We start from the raw sequence: 20,907 nt of genomic DNA on the forward strand, positions 1-20,907 counted from the left end.
TCTTCTTTATTGTATCTGCTAGTTATTCTGAGTTTAAAATATTATACATATGTTTCCTATCTATATCCTTGTGGGATTTCAATAGCAAGAAGAAAATCTGCAGTTAAAAAGAAAAAAAAAAAAAGAGAAAAGAAACATTATTTCACTTGGATAATTTGAAACACTCCCAGCAATATTTTTAAATAGGATTAAGAAGGTACGGCACAGCTATTAGTTGATAATGATTATTCATTAGTGATTATACTCAATTTTGAGTAGTTCTTCCTTGGAGGTAACAGAGAGGTTTTTGTCTTTTACCTGCAACAGGATTATCATTGTCAGGAACATGTAGAAACCGGCAAGAACTGGAGACACAAAATTGCCATTCCTATCTGGAACATCATAAGGTGGATGCTCCCAAAAGTTTCCTGTCCAAATGCCATGCCCTGTAGGAATGAGACACGAATTTGTCTATTGCTTTACATGTATTATACCATGGTGGAGAGGAATCTTATCTGAAACATTTATAGCTATGTTTTCTTCATCTGAATTGTTCAAATTTGCCATTTTAACTTGTGGAGGCCAAAGAACCGGCCAACAAGCAGCTTGCTGATCTCCCTTGGAGAACTTACCCATGATCCACAGACCACGATGTTATGGAGAGCAAAATTTCTCCCCCAGAGACCTTTGCAACCCAATGTTAATCCCTGGTCCACCATTGGTTCTTCCCTTTACTCTCCACCCCTGTGCCTACATCCCATTGGTTACTGGTTTCTCCCTGCCCCTCACCTTCCTGTGTCTATCCTGGTTTTTCCCCAGTTCAGAGAGCATCTGTGCTGGCTCCCTTCACAGAGTGCCCTGCTCTAATAAAGGCTGATTTCTCTGTGGAGAAAGAGCTCCAGCCAGAGCTCCAGTCCTTTCTTCCCTGCTTTGCCTGGGAGAAGCTGCTGCTGAGCTGGATACCGCTCGCCAGGCCAGGAGAGGGACGTGCCTGTGCCTCTGGAAGCCGTCCTTCTCAGGACGCTTCTTCGGGAACCTTGCGGCACTCCTGCCATCCCAGCCGCTGCGGCGTTAACTCACCCACTGGAAACACCAGGGAGCATAAGACCCCAACAGTATTCAGCTGTAGATCTCACTCATGTCTGTAACATCAATTTTATTCACCATTTAGAAAAAAAGATTTTTGTCAGTGCTTCATACCTACAGCTCCAACAAGGCACATCACAAACAGGAGTCCCACACATAAGAAAATATCCATATTCATCCGCTGCTCTATCCTGCTGCGCTTGTAACGAGGACCGCTGTTATTTAGCATGGCCTTTGTTTCGTGACCTTCAAAACACAAATTAATATTATCATGTTTATGTAATATTTTGTATTTTAGTTAGTTTTTTTAGAAAGTATTCTCTCTCCAAATGAGAGCAGGATGACTAATGCTGGCATTCAGAACTTTTCTTGTCCATCTTCCTATCTGACTGAATACATCAGAGTCTAAATCTTGGAGTGTACCAAAAACCCCTTAAAATCTCTTAACCACCAAGCTACACTGAAGGGGAGGGCACTGCTATTTGCATTTCTGTTCCTCCAACAGTTGTGTGAATCTTATTCCTCACTCTTTTATGTCAGGCATAATGGAATGCTTTATATTGAAATTAAACAAACCAAAGCCCTATAATTCCTCCCAGAAAATCCTCAAGGAAGTGTTGATGAATTTTTTTCAGGATGAAATTGTGATGAGCTTCTTTCCAAATATCTACCATTCCCTTCCACTTCAGGTGATCATCAGGAAAAGGACACTTCTGTAACAAGTTATCACCTTGTAAGGAACAGAAAATCAGAAATATGAGGAATAAACTGCTTGTTCTCTCTGATCCTCACACATTCCTATGCTGTGAATCACAGCACCTCACCTACCACCCCAATGGTACCTTGTCACTCATGGGCTCATCTAAAACTTCTTTCTGGTACTTTGGTATATGAAAAGCATGTAATTCTTACTCCTGTCCCAATCACAATGAGAAAACAACATTGGCTGTCACTCTGTAATGAGACTTTTGTGTTTTAGTACACTATTGCTTTGTGTAGAACAATTTGGGTAGCCATGAAAAGTATAACTATCATCAGGTCAGATGAGAACTCACAGATCAAGCAATCGCACTAAGTGGTGGCTGTACTCTTCACAGAGTCTTCCATTAGAAAGAATGTTTGAGGAGTAATAGAGTCATAAAAATGGAAGGTGTGCCATCTTATTATGTGTCTGATCTTGATTGCTCAGAAAAGGTCACAGACCATGATTAAAAGCCAGAGTATAATCAATGTCAAAGAATGCTAGAAATGAAGCTAATACTGACTGAAGCCAGTCTAATTTTAGGAAAAAACCCCAAACTTTTATGCTGACATTAACAGTAGGAACTCAGTTGAAAATTGATTTGAAGACCTACTCATATGAAAACCACCATGTCTTGGGAACAACTTTAGAACTCCAACCTTTGCTATTGCCAGCTTAAGCAACATAAATGGAGATCCATATTAGGATCTGTGCTGGTGGTCAAGGAAAATCTGAACTAAACAGAAGAAAATTAGGAACTGCAACAGGAGAAGGGAAGATAAATTACTCCAATTATATCAGTAATGATCCCTACTGAGATTTTTATACCGTAGCTACTTAAAAAAAAAAGGTTGCTGAGTAAAAAATTGCTCAGGTGTATTTAACCTTCAGCTCTGGCTCTCCTCCTCTGCCTGGTGGGCACCACCCTTGCATGTGGTGTTCACAGATATATGATGGAAGATCTACAAAGGCAAAGCTACCTTGGAAACATGGGACATGTAGAATTCAGTTGTGTAGTAGTGAAATAGACTGTCTGTTGTCAGGTAAATTGTTCTGGGCTGTGGAGATTAATCTAAGCTAAATAACTCTTGTAAAGGTTTGACTTCTCTTTTCTCTTAGGTGGCTGAACCCTTTGCTGCTGATTAGACATAAAACAGTTAATGTAACTCTACTGGAAAGATAATAATAGCTAATGGGATTAATTGTTGTGTTTGAATTGACTTTTATTTAATCTACAAAGAGGAGGGTAGCTGATACACTCTATCTGATGCAGAAGAGAGCACAGCTGTCAAAGACAATGATAAATCATGCTCACTGTGTAAAAGCAGTGGTAACACTCCAAAGGTGAAAGATGCCAAGAAACAAATGAATTAGCCCACTGCTGCATTTGATCTGGGCACCAACAGCATCTTTCTTTGTCCATGTGTCTCCTGCATGGTGTTCATGGTTGCACAGACACACTGTGTCTATGTCAGCACAAACCTGTGCTGCTGCTGCCTTTTCTGTCACCTCCTGCTGCTGCCTTACTGCCTCCTGCATGCTAGCACGGGCACAGACTGAATGGATGAATGAAATTCATAGGTAACTTTTTTTTTTTCTAATTAGATCTTCAGCTGCTCCATTTTCTACACTGAGGAGCCAATGACACCTCCCTTAGGGCAGCTGTGTAGATTTTATGACAGATGGAATTAGTAGTAGAGCCAGAGCTGAGGGTTAAATACACCTGAGCAATTTTTTACTTGTCTGCATATTTTTACAAGATATTTGACATGCACAAGGATCCTGTCACTTGCCAAAGACCCCGTGCAAGACTTGCTGGCTTTGGAGATACATGAGTAATACCTTCCCTTAAAAGAAAAAGTTATATACTTTTTCTGTGCACTACCAGTTTTTAAAACAAAAATGCCAAATTATTTTGCAGTATTAGACTGTACTTATTTTTTTAAGGATATTTACAGGGAAAATCTCAGTTTACCTAAATAAAAAGTACATCTTACCTGCATATATAACAATCCCTATTGCGGCCTCAGTATTTCTGATTGTACATCCACGAAGCAAGAGGTTTTCAATGTTGAAACCTACCTGTTCATGGTTTGGCTGCTCCCTAGAAGAAATATAATCAAATAGAGCAATTAATTTTTCTGTTCTAGATGGAGTGTTAAAGAAAATTTTTGTGTGCATGTCTGCTTCAAGTTGAAATCAAGTAATTTTGTAGGCCATATTTTGCTTTTATTTCCCTTAGTTTCAAGGAAAACTCCAGCAAAAAGTTAAATATAAGTCCAAGTCTTTCTTTTAAAGACTGCTTGCACAGCGTGTGTCGTGATGCCAATACAAAGCAAGTTTGGCTTTCACTTGGAACCTTATCTGGCATATTCAATATCTTAAGAAAGAAACAAGAATCATTTTGCAACTTCTTACAGACAAATTTGTTTTAGAAAGATGAGCAGAGGTTCAGATGAATACATCTACACCCTGCAAAAGCCTCTGTCACTCGGTCAGACATGAAATCTGAACTGAAATCTCGGTTCACTCAAGCAGTCCTCATGCTAAGGAGCTCTTCCTCATTCTCATCCTGGATAGAAGACTTTTCATCCTGGCTAAAGATGCCCCATCACATACCAAAGCCTTCTGCTTGCAGAACAAACTGGTGAAAACCATAAGGTTGGTGCTCCATCAGGCAGGCAATTTGTTACTTGCCTTTAAAATTACTGGCCCACACCTACCCCTACCCACAGCTTTTATTTTACACTGGTAGGTTCCTCCTGAGACCTTTGCTAAAGAGCTTCTATTTCAGACACTTTGTCTTGTTTTGTTACGTAAAAGTCAGGGTGGGAAAAGAATTTTTTTTTTCTTAGAATAAGCATCCCTTTCTACTTTCTATTTGGTATTTTGCATTTCATTTACCAGTAAATAGTCTCATCTCTCAAATGAAGGGCAAGGCTAGCTGTTATATCAGAGCTAAGTACAGTCCTGTGTCTAAGTACAGCTGCATCTGATTACATAATGTAAACTAGATGAGGGAAAAGGTTTAAGTGCCAGCAACCTAAAGCTGGTGGAATTGTAAAAACATAATGCTAGAAATCTGGCCAGAAATTTTTCTTGGAATCTAAATTCAGCCTTGGGGAACTTACTTAACAGAGGTCTTCTTGAATCCCCTTAAACAAAATTTTCAGTGATTGGGCATTTCAGATGGATTTCACTAAGTTACTTATAATTTTTAACAGAGAGTACTCCTGCTATTTTATAGCAAGGCAATAGACCCTCAATAATTTATTAAGGGATCTTGGAGAAAAAGGTAGTCTGCTCCAAGTAATTTGTGTTTACAAAATAACTTAAATTTCAGCAGACCAAAGATAGAGACTCCACTAACTCTTAGCAAGTAATTTTCCCCAGCAAATTCTTTCTTCTGTCCCTGAAGAAGGGAGAGAGAGGCAGCTAATTCCATGTTCCATCAAGTGAGATAATAGGCATTCACAAAAGATATTTCTGCTACAGACTTTCAGTTGAGAATTGAATATTTTGATCCCAGTCCTGGGTCCTAAGGGTGTGTATTTGTGTGTGTTTTCTTGTGACATATCTCCTACGTTTCTATAATCTCAGTGCTCTTTGCTAATTGGAGAGATTGCTTCAATTTAGATTATATTCAGTGGTCCCTGAAGCCAACAGCAACAGCCAGCAATCAATACAAACTTGACCTCTTTTTCCCTTGTAAGATACTGCAGTACAGAAGAAATGGTATTGCTATTAGAAGCACCATTCTTACAGGACACAACCTCAAAACCAGATTAGACACAGTCAGTGCTAATGGGAGAGAGCTATCTTGCTTACCCTGTCAGAGAGCCATCCAGCTGCAGCTCCTCCAGTACAACACTCTTGCTGCTTCTTGCAGAGCCATTCACTGCTAGTTTAGCTACTGGTAAACTTAGCAAAGGTGGGGCATGGATGCTGGCACATTCATGCAGTTAAATTATTTGCATAATAATGGGCCATGCATTTGGTCTGGGGCAGTAGGTATTTTGGACAGTTCTCTGTTGTGGTGTGGGAATAAGTATGGACTGATGACCACTCTGAAGAGGGCCTTGGGAAAGGCTGCTCTGTGTTGGAGGGTAAGAGAATTTTAAGTCATGAGCCATGATAGAAATTTGCCTTATAATTCATAAATGGGGTTAAATCAGCTGAATTTGCTATTATGCCTGTGCCAGTATTACTTAATGAAGGAAGACAAAAAAGACACCACCCTTACTTTTTTATACTTGTCTAGTGCACTGGTTCAATAGCATTTTGCATGCATGTTTGATTTTCCTACCTTTCTAATAAGAAGAAACTCTGTATTGTTTATTAGATCTTGGACAGCTTTTCCCCATGGATGTAAATGTTAAGTAACTAGAGCCATGCAGCTGGACTCCTTTAAACAATTGGAAGGATTTATCTAAGATCTAGCTTAGTCTAATCATCAGATCAAATGTAAATGTGCTTATGTCTAAGTTTTGAAGTGAGCTAAAGCTTTCTGAAAATAGTTTGTATGAAACAACTGCAAATGCAATGCCAAGTCTTGCTTCTACCTTGCCACAAAACAGAGTCCAAGTCTACATTTTATATTGACTTCTGAATCTGGGAATAGCTAATAGTGACAACCATAAATTTCCTCAAAATATGTTCCTTCCATCCAATTCCTCCAAGAGTAATATCAAAGTACAGACCCAAAATGTATTTATGGATAACAAGTACTTACATATAACCATTGAATTTATTGAGATCATTGTTTGGAATTTCACAGATGATGGTGTTTTGGAAAAATTCTGGTTCAAACACAGTATCCTACAAGAGAAAACACACCAAGAATGAGTGTCAAATCCAATGAGTATTTGAAATGCTAAACACTAGAAAAGCTTAATTTAGACCACCAGGGCTGGAGCACTTGCCCTAGAAGGAGAGACAAAGACATTTTAGCTCATTCATTCTGAAGCAAAGCTTCGTATTTCCTCCTCTTGGAATAACAACTGGTTAAATTAAATGAAGAAAATGCTGTGTATTGGACAAGATATCACACATGCCAATTAATGAAAACATCTATTTTCATTTAAAGTGAATATAAAAAGATAGTAGATTTAGATTAAGTATTAGGAAGAAATTCTTCCCTTTTAGGGGGGTGAAGCCCTGGCACAGGGCTCTGGACAACCTATGCCAGAGCTTCACACCCCTCAAAGGAAGAATTTGTTTCTAATATCCCATCTAAACCTACTCACTGTCAGTTTGAAGCCATTCCACCTTGTCCTGTCCCCCCATATTCTTGTAAATAGTCTCTCTCCACCTTTCTTGCATCCTAAACTGAAGAACTAACCCCAACTCATATATATTTCCTCCCTGTTTAAAGAGTCACTTTATAGACAGAATTACATCTGAGGGGGTTTTATGCAGTTCATAAATCACAGCACTAAGCAAAGCTCAAAGAACAAGGAAGAAGTTGGCCCACTAAAATCTGTACATGTGATATGACACTGGGGTTTTTTATCCAGTGCACTGTTTATGTAAATACACCACAATACAGGTAGTTTTGTCAGCTCTGACCTTCCTGAGCACTGGATGTCACCATAGCTAGAATTTCATTCCATTTTGTTAATGTGACAGGAGTTCTTAAGTACAGACATTCCTAGGCATACAGTGTGTCTTAATAACAACTCAAAGCCTGAAGAAAATCACCATGAATAGGCAGTCTGGGGCATAATTTCATTGGTATTTTCTGATATAATGGAAGGCTTCCTCACATTACAAACAATTGGAGCAAAAGTTTGCTTTTTGTATTATGGTAGAGCACCCTGTTCTCCTCTGAAAGGAAAAACAGATAGAAAATCTAATGTAAATTAGAACTACATGACAAAAATGCAACATTAAAAAAATGCTAAGTAACCAGTTTACTGTTTTTCTGCTAAATCTCTACATATTAAAATTTCCAATGTTTCTCAGGAACAAAACCTCTCCCTAATTGTCACTGGAGGACACTGGAAAAGGCCTGTGCTGATGTGTTATGACATCCACAATATGAAAAAGCCCTTAATTGTTTTTGCAAAGTGATTTCCATTTGAACAAGAAGCAAATAACACTAGAGTACAGCACCTGATCTCAACTGGCCATGGAAATGGTGTGCTTTTACTTAATGTTGGCTTGCTCCCTGGCAGCTGTGTCCTACACACTAATAACCCCAAAAGATCTTCCTAGTGGCACTGGTACTGATTGCTAAATAAATTAATGTAATTCCTAGAATTATCTGTGAGGTTTTATTTCCTGTCTGCTGGAGTGATTCCAATGGAACAAAGTTTTCCTCCTCACAAGCTACCATTCCCTAAACTTGTTCTGGGTTATTTGAAAAACTGCCCTGCTGTGTTTTTAAAGATAATTGAAAATGTAACAACTCTCCTTAAGACATATTTTCTAGTTTACTTCAGGTTTATACAACATGAGCCATGCAAATATAGCACTAAAGTGTGAAAAGGAAGCTATACTGTCTATGAAAAAGAAACAGTGATTTTAAGAATTCAAACCTAATCACAAACTGATGTCAAACATATAACTTTTTTTAAAAAATTTAATTTTCCTTGAGTTCCTATTAAACTGCTCAATGTACTCCTACATAGGATTCCATTCTTTAAATTTTTGCAACCCAGGGTGTGGTAGCCAGGCCGGGTCCATTGACCTGGTCCAGGGAGCCATGACCTTCCCAGAGAGAGTGGTCCCGCAAAAGACAGCCTTTGGGGGTCTCTGGCAATCTATGGCCACCAGGGAACCTCAGCAAGGGGCACCCTGTAGCTTCAAGTGGTTTCCACCCAGTAATTTTCAGCTCAGCTTGCGAGGTTATCCCGAGCCGACTCAGAGATAGAGAGACAGGAACGTCGTGTGGCAATTCCAGAGATATAACCTTTACTGTCCAGCAGCTCTGTGAAGGGGTGCCAGGGATGGCAGCTCCCTGCTGAAACTGAGCAGAAGCTGGATTTTTGTAGGGGAAGGCCAGGGTTGTACCCGGGGGGAGAGTCAATGGGTTACAGAGGATCAGCACAGTCACCAAAGCATGGTGGGATAGTCACCATGACAAGAGAGGATGGTCCCATCTAAGGGGTATTTCTCCAGGAAAGGGTTGAGATAAGCTTATCACAGCTTCCTCAGGGCACTCTTTTCCATGGGAAAGCTTTGGCAGGCTGACCTGCCTCCACACCAGGGTGCTTTAGCAGCTCCCCATTGAGCTACCACACCTCCACCTGCCCACGAACTGAGTGCAGAATGCCAGCTGCAACAGAGACACAGAATCCATAAGGAAACCCACGGGTGCTTTGGCAGGGGACCATGAGCTTTCTTCCAATTGCCATGCAGAAATAAATCCCTCGGTACAGTGGCTTTGCTGTGGCACAATGTCCATAGCTAGAGACAAATGTACCCTTGGGCTGCTTTTTCAGACTCACCTGGCTGCTGAGCCCCTTCACAACCTGGCGCTGTTTGAGGTTGGTCTCCCCATCGAGGTTAGCAGTTTCCAGGTGGCAGATCCCATTCTGATCAGAGGAGTAGAGCAGCAGGATATCTGCTGGGATGATTTCGTTACACTGCAGCTGCACAAAGTCCCCAACTCTGACATCTTTCCAGCACTTCTCCACGTAAGCATGTTCCTCCCTGTTGCAGTAAAAGTGTATAATGGGTGATGAGTGACATTACAAAGGCAGGACTTCTGGGTTCTGGGGCTTCAAAAACAGAAAATAGGGGATAGGGGCACACTGACCTTTTTTAAAGGACACAGCACAGAAGCTGGAAATTAATGATTCAGACACTTCCACAACACCTCTTTTCACCATACGTCACTTACAAAGTAAATTTTTACATGGAATAAAAAATTTACAGCAGTTCTCTTTTATTCTAGCACTAGTCCTATAATCTACACAGCAAAATATAGAAGGCAGTTCAGACTAACAGAGGTATTTTTGAGTATCTTATTGGAGAAGTTTAGATTATTGTTTTTGACTGTTTCCTAGATACTTTCCAACATCAGCATATAGATCCTGAAAGAAGCAAATTGATACCTCAGCCACACTTGCTTTAGGTCTTTTCAGTTTGTAACTCTCAAGGGGTAGTTACAAATCTTGAGTTTAGTAAAAAGTAACAACTTCAAAAGGTAGAAGAGCTAACAAATGATCTCTTAGTATTAAGCAGGAAAAAAAAAAAATACAAACAGTGCCCAAGTTTAATGGAAAAGTCAAAGTGAGAAACAAAGAACTTCTAAATAACAAAAAAATAAAAAAAAAAAAAAAAAAAAGGAAAAGGAAAAGAGCCCATGGGGTTCAAGGAAAAGAAATTACCATTCCATCAACAAACTAAGTTCAGCAAATAGCAGACTTTTTTGACACTGCATTTTCAGTAATTAACACTTCAACAGCTCTTAACCATATAAGCAGACCAGAAACTACACAATAAGCTTTAAAATTAGTTAATGGGGAAAATGCAGTGCAACAATGGCTTGTTTCCTCTAACTCCTTGAGAGGAAAGTATTTTTTCAGTATGAATAACTGAATCATCTTATGCCTTTCTCTTTGAAAGGGAAAATGATACTTTACCAGACAGACAATAAAAGTTCTTTTGTAATGACTCAGAGTCTCATTTTTGGTAAAGTTTTTAATCACCCTCATCTATTGCACAGAGAATACTATCTTTCATTGAAGTGTTTATATCATGAGAAGGGGAACAGTGATAGAAGAGATAAAGTGTTTTGCTGCAGTTCAAAGCACACATCCAAGCACTGCTTCACAGCCAGGCCAAATGTCTTTAAAAACACAGCAGGGCTGCTTCCTGATAACCTACTTTCTGCAAAGCAGAGCCAGCCACAGTGCTGCCAGGCAAACCATCACACTTGGCTTGTGCCCTTATCTGCAAAACATCTACTAACAGTTACCTGTACAGGTTATGCAAGAAGTTAAATTCTGCCCATTTCCCCGTGGTACACACTTTTTAGTCAAAAAAAAAAAAAAAAGACCCTCCCAGCCTAATTATCTGAATCCCTTTACTGATGCTTTTGAAGCACTTACTAAATGATGGGGTTGTAGTAATATCTTTTCATCTTACATGAATTTTTCTTTCCTGAATTTTTCATTCTTTGTATTTTGTCTGACTCTACTTACCTGCATGTCCTTTTTCTTTTGCACAGCAAAAGACATTAAAGACCACACTGAAGAACAGAGGTTTGCTGTAAGTTAATTAGGTGTTGCTATGCATTAAAAAAAACCAAACAACTAGCTAAATTTCTATTTGAAAAGTATTTTAGCAAGCGTATGCTGAGTATTTAATCCTCTACAAAGCAGATACTAAGTTAATATAACAAATGAATTACGTAACTACCAATCCTTTACACGGCAAGCACCCTCTGAACAGGACTTCTTAATTTGTTTGTTTAAAACATGAAAGAAAGAGCACAAGATCAGTTTAGAGGAAATAGATGCCATCCTAGACATTTGGATGCCATTTATAGTTTGCATTTAATGTTTACTGTGGTTTCTGCAGGGCAATCCTACCTCTCTGTACGTCAACTCTTGCACAATTCAGAAGTTTACAGAGCATAATTCTGATTTTGTCCACTCATAAAATGCTATAGAAGGACCTTGTCCAGCTGGCTCTGTTCAACATCAGCTGAAAGAAACCAGATTAGCCCAAATAATCCACAGAAATAATGGATTTGTAATTTTTTTTCAGTAACTCCTTATGAAACCTACATCACACGTAAAGCTTCAGGGCTCTACCCAGTCACTAATTACAGAGGAGACAGTGAGTCAGAAAAGCCAAATGTCTTCTTTCAGACCAGAGGAAAAGCCTTACTCAGCACAGGGACTACAGTTCAGGGACTGCTAGAATCCCAAACCTGCATTCAGGTGAACTGTCACTCTATCCCAATGAGTTTTCAAAGAATGCACATTTTCTGCTCCTGAAGAAAACTCTTCATCTGGATCCGTAAGATTAAAACTTTGCTATAGTACAAAGCTTTTCTATAACTTTGTAGGAAATTGCCAGCGAATGAAAGAAATTTAAGTACTTCAGGATGAAACTGGTGCACCCCATGGCAGCACTCTCCTAGTTGTCTAACAAGATTTTTCAGATGAAACAGTTTATTTTCAGCAATCCCTGTAACTGGGAACACTGCCCATTTTCTGTTCAATTATTAAAGTTAATAGCACAAGCTCTAGTTGCTAAATAAACAGAGGAGTTTAATAAACCCAAGATGATCTGATGAGAAACATACTGTGGTGGTTTCACATTGATTGATGTTTAGGGAAAGAAGTAAGAAACCACCCACAGAAGTGATTTCTCTAAGAGGAGCTATTGGGAGCTTCCCTGTGCCTAGCACAGGCCAATAGCTGGCTAGTTCTGAGAGCTGACAACATTTTGCACCATTTAGAAATTAGATCCACCTCTGTGAGTACCACATTTTAAAAACCACAAGGCTGGAAACTCTCTCCTCTTTGCTTCTGGCCTCAAGAGGTATCAGAGCTCCGGTGGGGCTGGCACCGCTCCCCGCGGCCTGTGCGGCCTGGGGGAGGCCAGGCCGGAGCCCAGCAGCTCCTGGGCAGGGGATGGAGGGCCCAGCACGGCCTGAAATCCATCATCATGGCTGTGGCAACCACTGCCTTCCACCATCTGCAGGCCTGGCAAGATTGAACCCTTTCACTACACAGATGAGACCTGCAGACCTTGTTCCTCTCTCCAGGGAGACTAAAGGACAGAGTGATGACACATAGAAAGACAACATGAAAACACCAAGGTCAGTGAAGAAAGAGTCAAGCCTTGGATGGAAGGAGAATGAGGAGATATCGAATGGGGCTGAAATATTCTTATTTGAAGAACCAGACAATGTGGTGATTTTCAACTGGCAGGAATCTGGATACTTGATTCTTATAGCATATGGTATCAAGGCTGTGGCACATTGAAGACAAGATGTAAGATAAAAGTTCCTCAGTCCATTTTCTCTTTTGCCAGACAATTCATCAAAAGCACATTCAAAAAGTGTTCCCTTGCTAATAGATATCATGATGATGCCCATCAGAGGATACTACCAATGAAAAGAGGCCTTTTCATCAAAATGACGTCTGCCAGAACTGCTATTGAACTCATCAAATCTGAACAGAAGGCCTGAACTAAACAGATTTTATGAAGTCATTTCTAGGGGAAAAAAAAGGGCCATAAGAGTCCTGCTGCAGTTGGAGATCATGGGGAAACTTGAATAAATTATTGATTTTGTGTCAACAATTTGATTTCACTTTGTTGGATTCAATAATGATAAATTTCAAGCAAAAACTGGATCAAAATGCATGGTGAATGGAGGGGAATAAAAACTATTGCTCTACAATACACAAAAGATTAAATAAAAGTAATTTATCATGTGCACTCCACAGCATGTGTGTCTCCTAGATTTTCTTAGAGAGAGATCTTCAGAAATCTTTGTCATCTAGAAACATTTTATCATTCAATTAGTCCAGTGAATCTTATTCTGTAGAATTACTGCTAGCTCCATCTCAGGATCCTTTGCAGTTCAAAATAAAGATATTGTTTGGTCTGCACTATACCACCCCAAATTTTCACCAGGTCATGGCTCCTAGAAAAAGTTATCAGCGTCATCAATAGAGAAACATACATATTTATATTTTGTTGTATGTAAATTTGCTAGAATGCTGTATTTGGAAATGACCTCCAAGCACCATCTATTTTACACAAAACAACAGTATTCTGGGGTCCTGGTTCTACATGGGGAACAGGTTAAATCACACAGCTGCTTACCCTTGACAGTCTATTTTTGCAAATAAAAATCTTGCACAGTTTTATGCTATCAAAGATTATATCAGCTTTTATATGCAAACCCCTCACAAAATATCTTCAAAGATCACTTCATGTCCATCACCTCACCATTAGGAGCTACTGCCACAAAACAAAAAAAACCTGACAACAAAGGAGCAGATTTAGGACTCAAGCAAGGCACTAGATCAGACAGGAACTGATTCTGAAAACTGTTCATAGGTCAGAGTACAGCACAATTAGCTGATAATGTTCTTGAGCTGCAGATACTGCCTGAGCATGGGCAGGTGCCATAGTGTGCTTGTGGGTTTGTCACTGGCTCCTGCCATGATCCCATCCCACAGTGGGAGGGGGTTTTTGTGTCAGCACATCAGCTCAGCAGCACCAACATCATCCTGCTTTCTACTTTACAAACTCTCAGGTTCACCTTGTGCTGAATGACTTGCATATAATATTTCCAAGTCCAGAGAATGATATTTCCAAGTCCAGAGAAAAATTATTTTCCTTTAAACTCTGAGATCTGATAGTAAGTCAATTCCTGTTTTCAAGCATGTCCCCTACCCTTTTCTTTGTTTTCCTGCAGATGCCCCATACCTCTGTTGGTCACTGCATCCCTGGCCAGTCCCAGGCACTACCCCAGACATGGGAGCATCCACAGGAGGTACAATCTCTCCTCTGTTCAGTAATCCAGCTGAACAGAGCATTTGAAGGGGGTTCAGACAGAAGGGCAGCCTTTGCCTTTGCTGCCCAGCTTCCCATAGAAAACATAAAGTACCCTCACCTGTAGTAAAGCAAATTGCCATTGATGTCAAAGAGAAAATTGCAGCACAGAATTACAATACTTCAATCGACTGAAAAATTTTAATTCTTTTTCAAAACAGTGGGTTTAGATTAAACCACTTTCAGTTTTTCAGCTGCTGGCAGTTCTGATTTCATGCAGCACAGTTATGAGCACTTTGCTTTTTCCTTCTTTCTATACCACTGCTCTAGGGTTAACCCACAGTTAGTGCTGATGCAAAAATCTTTAAATGTTCTAAAACCTTACACTAAGCAGACAAAGAGTCAGAGCCAGAGAGAAGGCTAGCCTAAATTTTTTGTACCACAGACATCAATGGACTTAGAGAGGAGGAGGAGAAGATTGATGCTTGTAGGAATTACCTGAAAACCACTGAACCTAAAAGCCTTACACAGGCCACAGAAATTACCATTTCTGTGGACAGAGTAATCAGGCTACCTCATTTAGGATGCCTGTTGGCTTACCTACTTCTCCAAAAGGCCCATGAGATGATTCAAGGCATAAAAAGAAGGTCTCTCTGAGTCACTGTCTCAGATATCTGAATTTAGGTTCTTAAAATTAAGAAATATTAATAGCTTAAATAATGTTTTTGTGGCTTCTGCTGTGCCATACTGAGCTGTGCATAGCTCTTACATTTGTATCTTAGTGTCTACTAAAACACTGAGGAAAAAATAGGTTTAATCTTCTAAAAATGTGAAATTGATGCAAAAACCTGTCAGGATGCTATGGAGTATTTCCAGAACTTGATATAACATTTGGGATAATATCACAGCCAAGCTATATAACAATTACATATCAATTAGTTCCTTGAACTTCATAGAACTTCAAAGAAAAATAGCTTTTAGCAATTATTACATTGACATTCACTTTCAGGTTTGTGTACCACATTCAGTGCTGGCCCCTGTTAGTAAGTTAATGACAAACTGAAGAGAGTTTAGAGAAAAATAACCATGGTAGGTTTGGAGGGACTGAGTGACAAGATAGATGAAAAGAACAATCTGTGCCAGTCTTGACTAAATAGTGGGTGTTGCATATAGGTAAAGCCTTATAAAATAAGGGCCTTGTTACATGTGTAAAATCATGGCTCAGGCCTGCTACTATGGCTAAGTAGAAGAGGACTATGGAAAAATGACTCATGTGAATTAGAGGTAGAAAAACAAGTTCTATAACCATCACGTACTCACATTGTGGTGTATGGTGGTTGGTTGAATTATGTTTGTTATGATTTAAAACTATGTAACTGATAAAGGCCTAACTTCCTAAAAAGGCCTGGTTTTTCCAATGAAGTGCTCCTTTGCACCTGCCTGGGGACTCTGTGTCACTACAGACCCTCATCCACATCTGGGTACAACTAAATGAATATGATAAAAATCACACCTATTTGAAGGTTATAATTAACTCTTATGGATGGAGTCTAACTAATTAGGGTTCCATGAAATCAGGTCACTTGAGAAATTTAAATGCAATTGAAGGGGGATAATAAAGTATAGTATCATAGAAAATGCTTTGGCATTTTGTGGTAATGGAAGTTCACCTTGCTTGGAAAATTTTAAAGTAGACAAAATATATTTTAAAGAACACCATGAGAAAGCAGGCATTTAAACATAGGTCTGTACCATCTGCAATTCAATTTTTGTTCTCTTCTTTGGGTGTGTGTGATTCATTCCAACAGAATAGAAGTTTGTCTACAGAGTATGACTCCAAAAGTTTTGTTTCCAAAACTATAAACTCCTCAATAAAACATCTAGGTTAGTGCATCTTCCCAAAACACTTTAATGCCTTTTAATTGTCTCTCATTTTTTTCAATTAAATATTCTTTAAATACACTACTGGAAGTGTCTTTTCTTTCATTTGACCAGCAGACTATATTCCCATTTCAGCTGATCTCTGTGAAAAGAAAATTAGAATAAATATGTTTACAGGCCAGCCTATTTAATTTTAATTTCCCTTGCTCTGTCCTGAAAGAAAGCAAAGTTACCAGGCATTTCCCCTGGTCTTCAAGAAAGTTCTGGAGAACATTCAGCACCTAGAAATGTTTGGTTTGCCTTTATATTTCTTTTGGAACAGCTGCCAGAGTCCTTATTAAAATCTGAAATAAAGACAACATGCACTCCAAGATTAGCTCTTAAAATCAAAGTAATATTTCATCCAAGATGGAAATCAGTTATTCTATTAGAAATAACTTTTTGCTGCCACAAGATTAACAAAATATGCAGTGTCCCAAAAATACTTTCACCTTTAGTAAAACAATTACCTATTTTCATGATTCCTATGGAAGAAAATTAGAAGACATCATGTCCTTTCATGACTTTGCAGCTAGCAAGAAGAACAAGAAATATCAGCTTCCCAAAGCACCAGAGAAGACTGATTAAAATTATTCATAATATAATAAGCTGTAGTGACAGATCTGATGGCAATTACCCACATCTGATGGTTATTACCCACAGTTTTTCCAGACAGGATGAATGCTGTAGTCTGAAGCCCTTCTCATTTTCCTTTCCCTGAAATCACCTTTTTGGGCCATAAAATTTTGGTGAAAGACAAGATCCTAGACAAGATTGAAATCTTTTTTATGGGATGGAATAACAAATTTTAAGGCAGGCTTGTCTCATGTTTCTGCATAACAATCTTGAATCTAGATCTGAATATATGTCATCATTCCACGGTGGACATTTTTCCCGTATACAAAGCAAGTTCTACTGTATTCCCTACTTCTCATGTTGCCATGGTAAAAAGCTTTCAGACCTAAACTGACATGGCTTCTGTGTGTAAAGAGGAAATAAATAAGATCCCTATGTAGATTTATTCATTAGCATCTACTGCCCCTCTTATTCTGTCCTGGTTTTAAAAAATATTAAGAAATAAACAAAAATAAACAAATAATCCATTGCCTCATAGGCTAATGCAACACTGGAAAAGCTAGAACATTCAACCAGACTGAAATTTCAAAGACAGGCAGAAGAGGCAGTTTGCCACCCAACCCAAAGAGCTACAATTACTGACATTCTTCACCACGGAAGAGATCTTAAATCCACCATATTTAGAAGCTTGTAAAATGCCAGCTCTTTAAAAAAAGTTGGCAAGGAGAGGAGTGCAGGGTTTTTTTTAGGAGAAATCATTATCTATATGTGGACCTAGGTTTAGCCCCTGAACAAGCAAACCTATTGCTTTCCTGTTTAACCAGCAGGACATAAAAATAAGAATCTGAAAACACATGCAGGAGAAACAAACAGAAATGACAGCCCTATGTGATAAAAGCTGGAGTTCTGCAAGATCTTGCTCATTAAAGCACATATTATATAAAGCACCGTGGATTAATTTGAGGGATGACAGGAACATTCAGGGAGATGGAAACTTTTGCACTTCTGACTCCCAGATGTGATATTTTATCAGGGAGAAGTCATTTGTTGCTTTGTTGAGAGAACAGTTTTGATACAATAAAACATAATTTTCAATCTTCTGAATGTCCTAAAAGCAAGAAGTCATGAAACCCTTTGAAGAAGTGAGCCCAAGCACATGTAGTTAATTCATTTAGAGGTGACTAAGCCGAGGCATATATTAATATCTTTCATTTCTAGACTGTGTTTTTACAGGTTCATTTTACATACTGCCTAAGAAAGAAAAAATAATTGAAAGCTAGACAACAATGTAGAGCATAAAATAAAATGTAGTTCAAAGGGCGGGTTTTTAAGTGATTTCTTGGCATCTGAGAAAACAAACAAGTCCCATGACAAATCTTGTTCTGTGCTAACTTATATCAATAAAATTAAACCCTTTTGAAAATGTCTTAGAAATTCAGCTGCTTGTAGCTCTTTAAACACCTATTTTCACTGCAATGCAGGTCTAAGAGGCTGATGGATGCACCAATATAATGAAACTCAAACTTAACTTCCCAGTGCAAAAATGCTTAAAAACCCCAAATCTATATATCTATACATTTATATATCTATTTATCTATATCTTTCCCTGTATGAGAACAAATACCAGGTGATATATAGTTGCCATGACTTTTCCCTATTTCACCTAATGACTGTGATTTTTCAGCAATTATTTATTAATTTTTTAAAACAGAAAGCCTCACCATTGATAAAAGATCTTGAGCCAATGTTTTTGGTAATAAAAGCTATAGAAAGCTTACCTGCTGTAAATGTAGCATCCCATATGATTGACTTCTTTGTCTAGTTTATACCGCCGGAAGTCCTCCCAAGCATCTTTAATGGCTGTAATGGCCATTATAACACAAATTGGGATCACAGACACCTCTGGTTGGAAAGCATTCACCACTGGCACAAAATTCAGCAGTGCAATGAACACAAAATAAATATTGGCAAAGCGGTGAAACTGCTCATAGATGTTTTTTGGGAAGAAAGTTAAGATGGTATATTTTGTGGTCTTAACTTCATTGGAGTCATAGTATCTGTTTGGATTGTCCTTCCACTTGTTTCCAAAGGGCAAATTGGAGACGATCACACGTTTATTTTCATTTTTCTTCTTTCTTTTCCTTACTTTTCCTCGCTTCTCCAGCTCCTCATTTTGGATTTCCATGTCTGGAGCACCACTTTGGCAGCAGGTTTCCTTGAAAAAATGTTTTTTCCATATCATTGTAGAGAAGTTGCCTGAAACATTTTTCCTTGACATCTTGTTTTTCTTTCAAAAAGTAGCTTCAAGTTGAAAACCAATGTATTTAGAAGAGTTCAATAGTCCAAATGAACTCCCAAATGGCGGAGAGAAGAGTTAAGACGTCCGAAGCCCAGGGCTGTCTCTTCCACTCCAACCTGCACCTACCCAGGGACAGGAATCATCCTGACTCAGCTGCGCCAGGTCCTGGAGCCTGCTGGGGCGGCTGCACCTCACGTATGCCAAAAGTATCTTGAATGTTTTGTTCTTCCTGTCAGCAGATGCCTGGAGGCCCTGTTTAGACCATTTCCCTGGCAGTAACTCTCTGCTCTCATGAAGTGCCTCTGCTTTAACACAGAGCAGTGGCAAAGCTGAGAACCCACACACGATTTTCACAGGTCACTCCAGGAGTTTAATAATCACTTTATAACCTGGGGAGTTGCCAGGAAGCTCAAAGGTAATGGGCAGAGTTCCGCGTCCCAGATGTCAACAAAAGATTGCTACAAGCCTCAGTACAGACAGTATTGCTCTTTTATTTCCTCTATCTACTGTTTGTTTTCATGACCATAACATGGATTATTATTAAACAAACAGCCAACCCCCATTCCCCCAAGCTAAGTAAACCTCTGATTTTGTAGTCAGAGGAATCATACATAGACATAAGCAAGTAAAGTGCAATGTACCTGGATTGCCCCTCAGCCTGATCCTTCTCCCCAATGGACCCTAAACCTTCCTCTCTCACCCAGATACCCCTTCCCCTTTGATCCTTCTTCCTCTGACATGTAAGTATGTCAGCACAGATAAGGGATAATTTCCAGAAGAGTCAATGACATATATGTAAACCATAGCAATTTTTTTCCCTGTTGCCTGAGCTTAAGGGCAGGTGAAAAAAGGAAAGCACACAAATATTTAAACTTATTTTAAATGAAAACTCGTATTTGCTTCATGATGTAGTGACAAGCACTTAACTAACTTAACTAACTTGTCCAAGTTAGTACTTGGACAAGAAACTCTGATGAAATTGAAATGTTGCAATAAGAATTGCAGTGAAAATACTTCTTCCTTCTGAGTCAGTATTGAGGAAACAGATTCCTGCAGGTGTTGCACCAGCTACAAAGGCAGGCTGGGTTGTATTGATCTCTCTGCTTACTGGAAGTCCTAGAACACTTTTTCATCTCCTGATTGTCATTCACCTTGAATGCAGTTGATCATTAATTTCTGTATTAGTGCTTTTCCTGTGATACATCTGAAAGACATTGTTTCAATTTTCTGTACAGCCCCAGTTTTCTGTTCCAGACTTGAGTAAGTTCCATTTATCCTCCAGATCCTTCTGCTATCAGGAGAGGATGTTGTGTGTGTTGGCAAGCTGCTCTGAAAATTTGGAATGAAAACCTGCATATATCAGCACACACTGTTGTGATATGAAACAAAACCTCAGTGATATTGAGATGATTTAAGTGAGATAAATAAGGCATTTTTAAATGTAGAAAAAATATTTTGAAATGGTTCTTCCAAACTTACAGTATTCTGAAATGTCAGTGAGGGAGTTACTGTAAAATCAGATCAGCAGTTTCTACTACAACTACAACTGCTGCTTTCAATTAGGAAATAAAATAAAAATTTTGGAATAATGGAATTAAGCCTTAGAGGGGACCTGTGTTATTTGAGACCTTCTTGATTTACAGGTAATGTAGAAGTGAAAATATCTTGATAGCGTTCTGTATCTGGGGAACCTGCTTTATCTATAAAAAGCACTTAAGACATCAACAATCAGAGAAAACAGCAGCAACCAGCACCGTGAGGATTCTACAATTCTTACCATCTCTCCACAGCTGAGAAAAGTCTTCCATCTTTAAGGATTTAAAAAGTATCAAAG

The 20,907-nt window shown here is 39.0% G+C and overlaps 1 protein-coding gene across 5 annotated transcripts in view; it reads right to left on the reverse strand.

Annotated features, from left to right (window-relative positions):
* ATP10B (ATPase phospholipid transporting 10B (putative)) overlaps positions 1-19,133 on the reverse strand; it is a 41,297-nt gene extending 22,164 nt beyond the window's left edge. Inside the window, exons 1-7 of one of the 5 annotated variants that reach the window (XM_086851454.1) lie at positions 12,241-12,392; positions 11,350-11,464; positions 9,259-9,463; positions 6,540-6,625; positions 3,805-3,911; positions 1,180-1,311; positions 298-425 (exon numbers count right to left, since the gene is read on the reverse strand). In XM_086851454.1, the coding sequence (XP_086707580.1) occupies positions 298-425; positions 1,180-1,311; positions 3,805-3,911; positions 6,540-6,541 (369 nt within the window). In that variant the 5' untranslated portion in view covers positions 6,542-6,625; positions 9,259-9,463; positions 11,350-11,464; positions 12,241-12,392. Of the gene's footprint in view, positions 1-297; positions 426-1,179; positions 1,312-2,420; positions 2,561-3,804; positions 3,912-6,539; positions 6,626-9,258; positions 9,464-11,349; positions 11,465-12,240; positions 12,393-18,552 lie in introns of those variants that run through there. The other 4 variants (XM_086851455.1, XM_023936122.2, XM_086851453.1 and 1 more) reach the window with 4 other exon arrangements.
* Positions 19,134-20,907: the final 1,774 nt, after the last annotated feature.

The sequence above is a fragment of the Cyanistes caeruleus genome, chromosome 15 (assembly GCF_971803275.1).
Source record: "Cyanistes caeruleus chromosome 15, bCyaCae1.hap1.1, whole genome shotgun sequence".
NCBI classification, from domain to species: Eukaryota; Metazoa; Chordata; class Aves; order Passeriformes; family Paridae; genus Cyanistes; species Cyanistes caeruleus.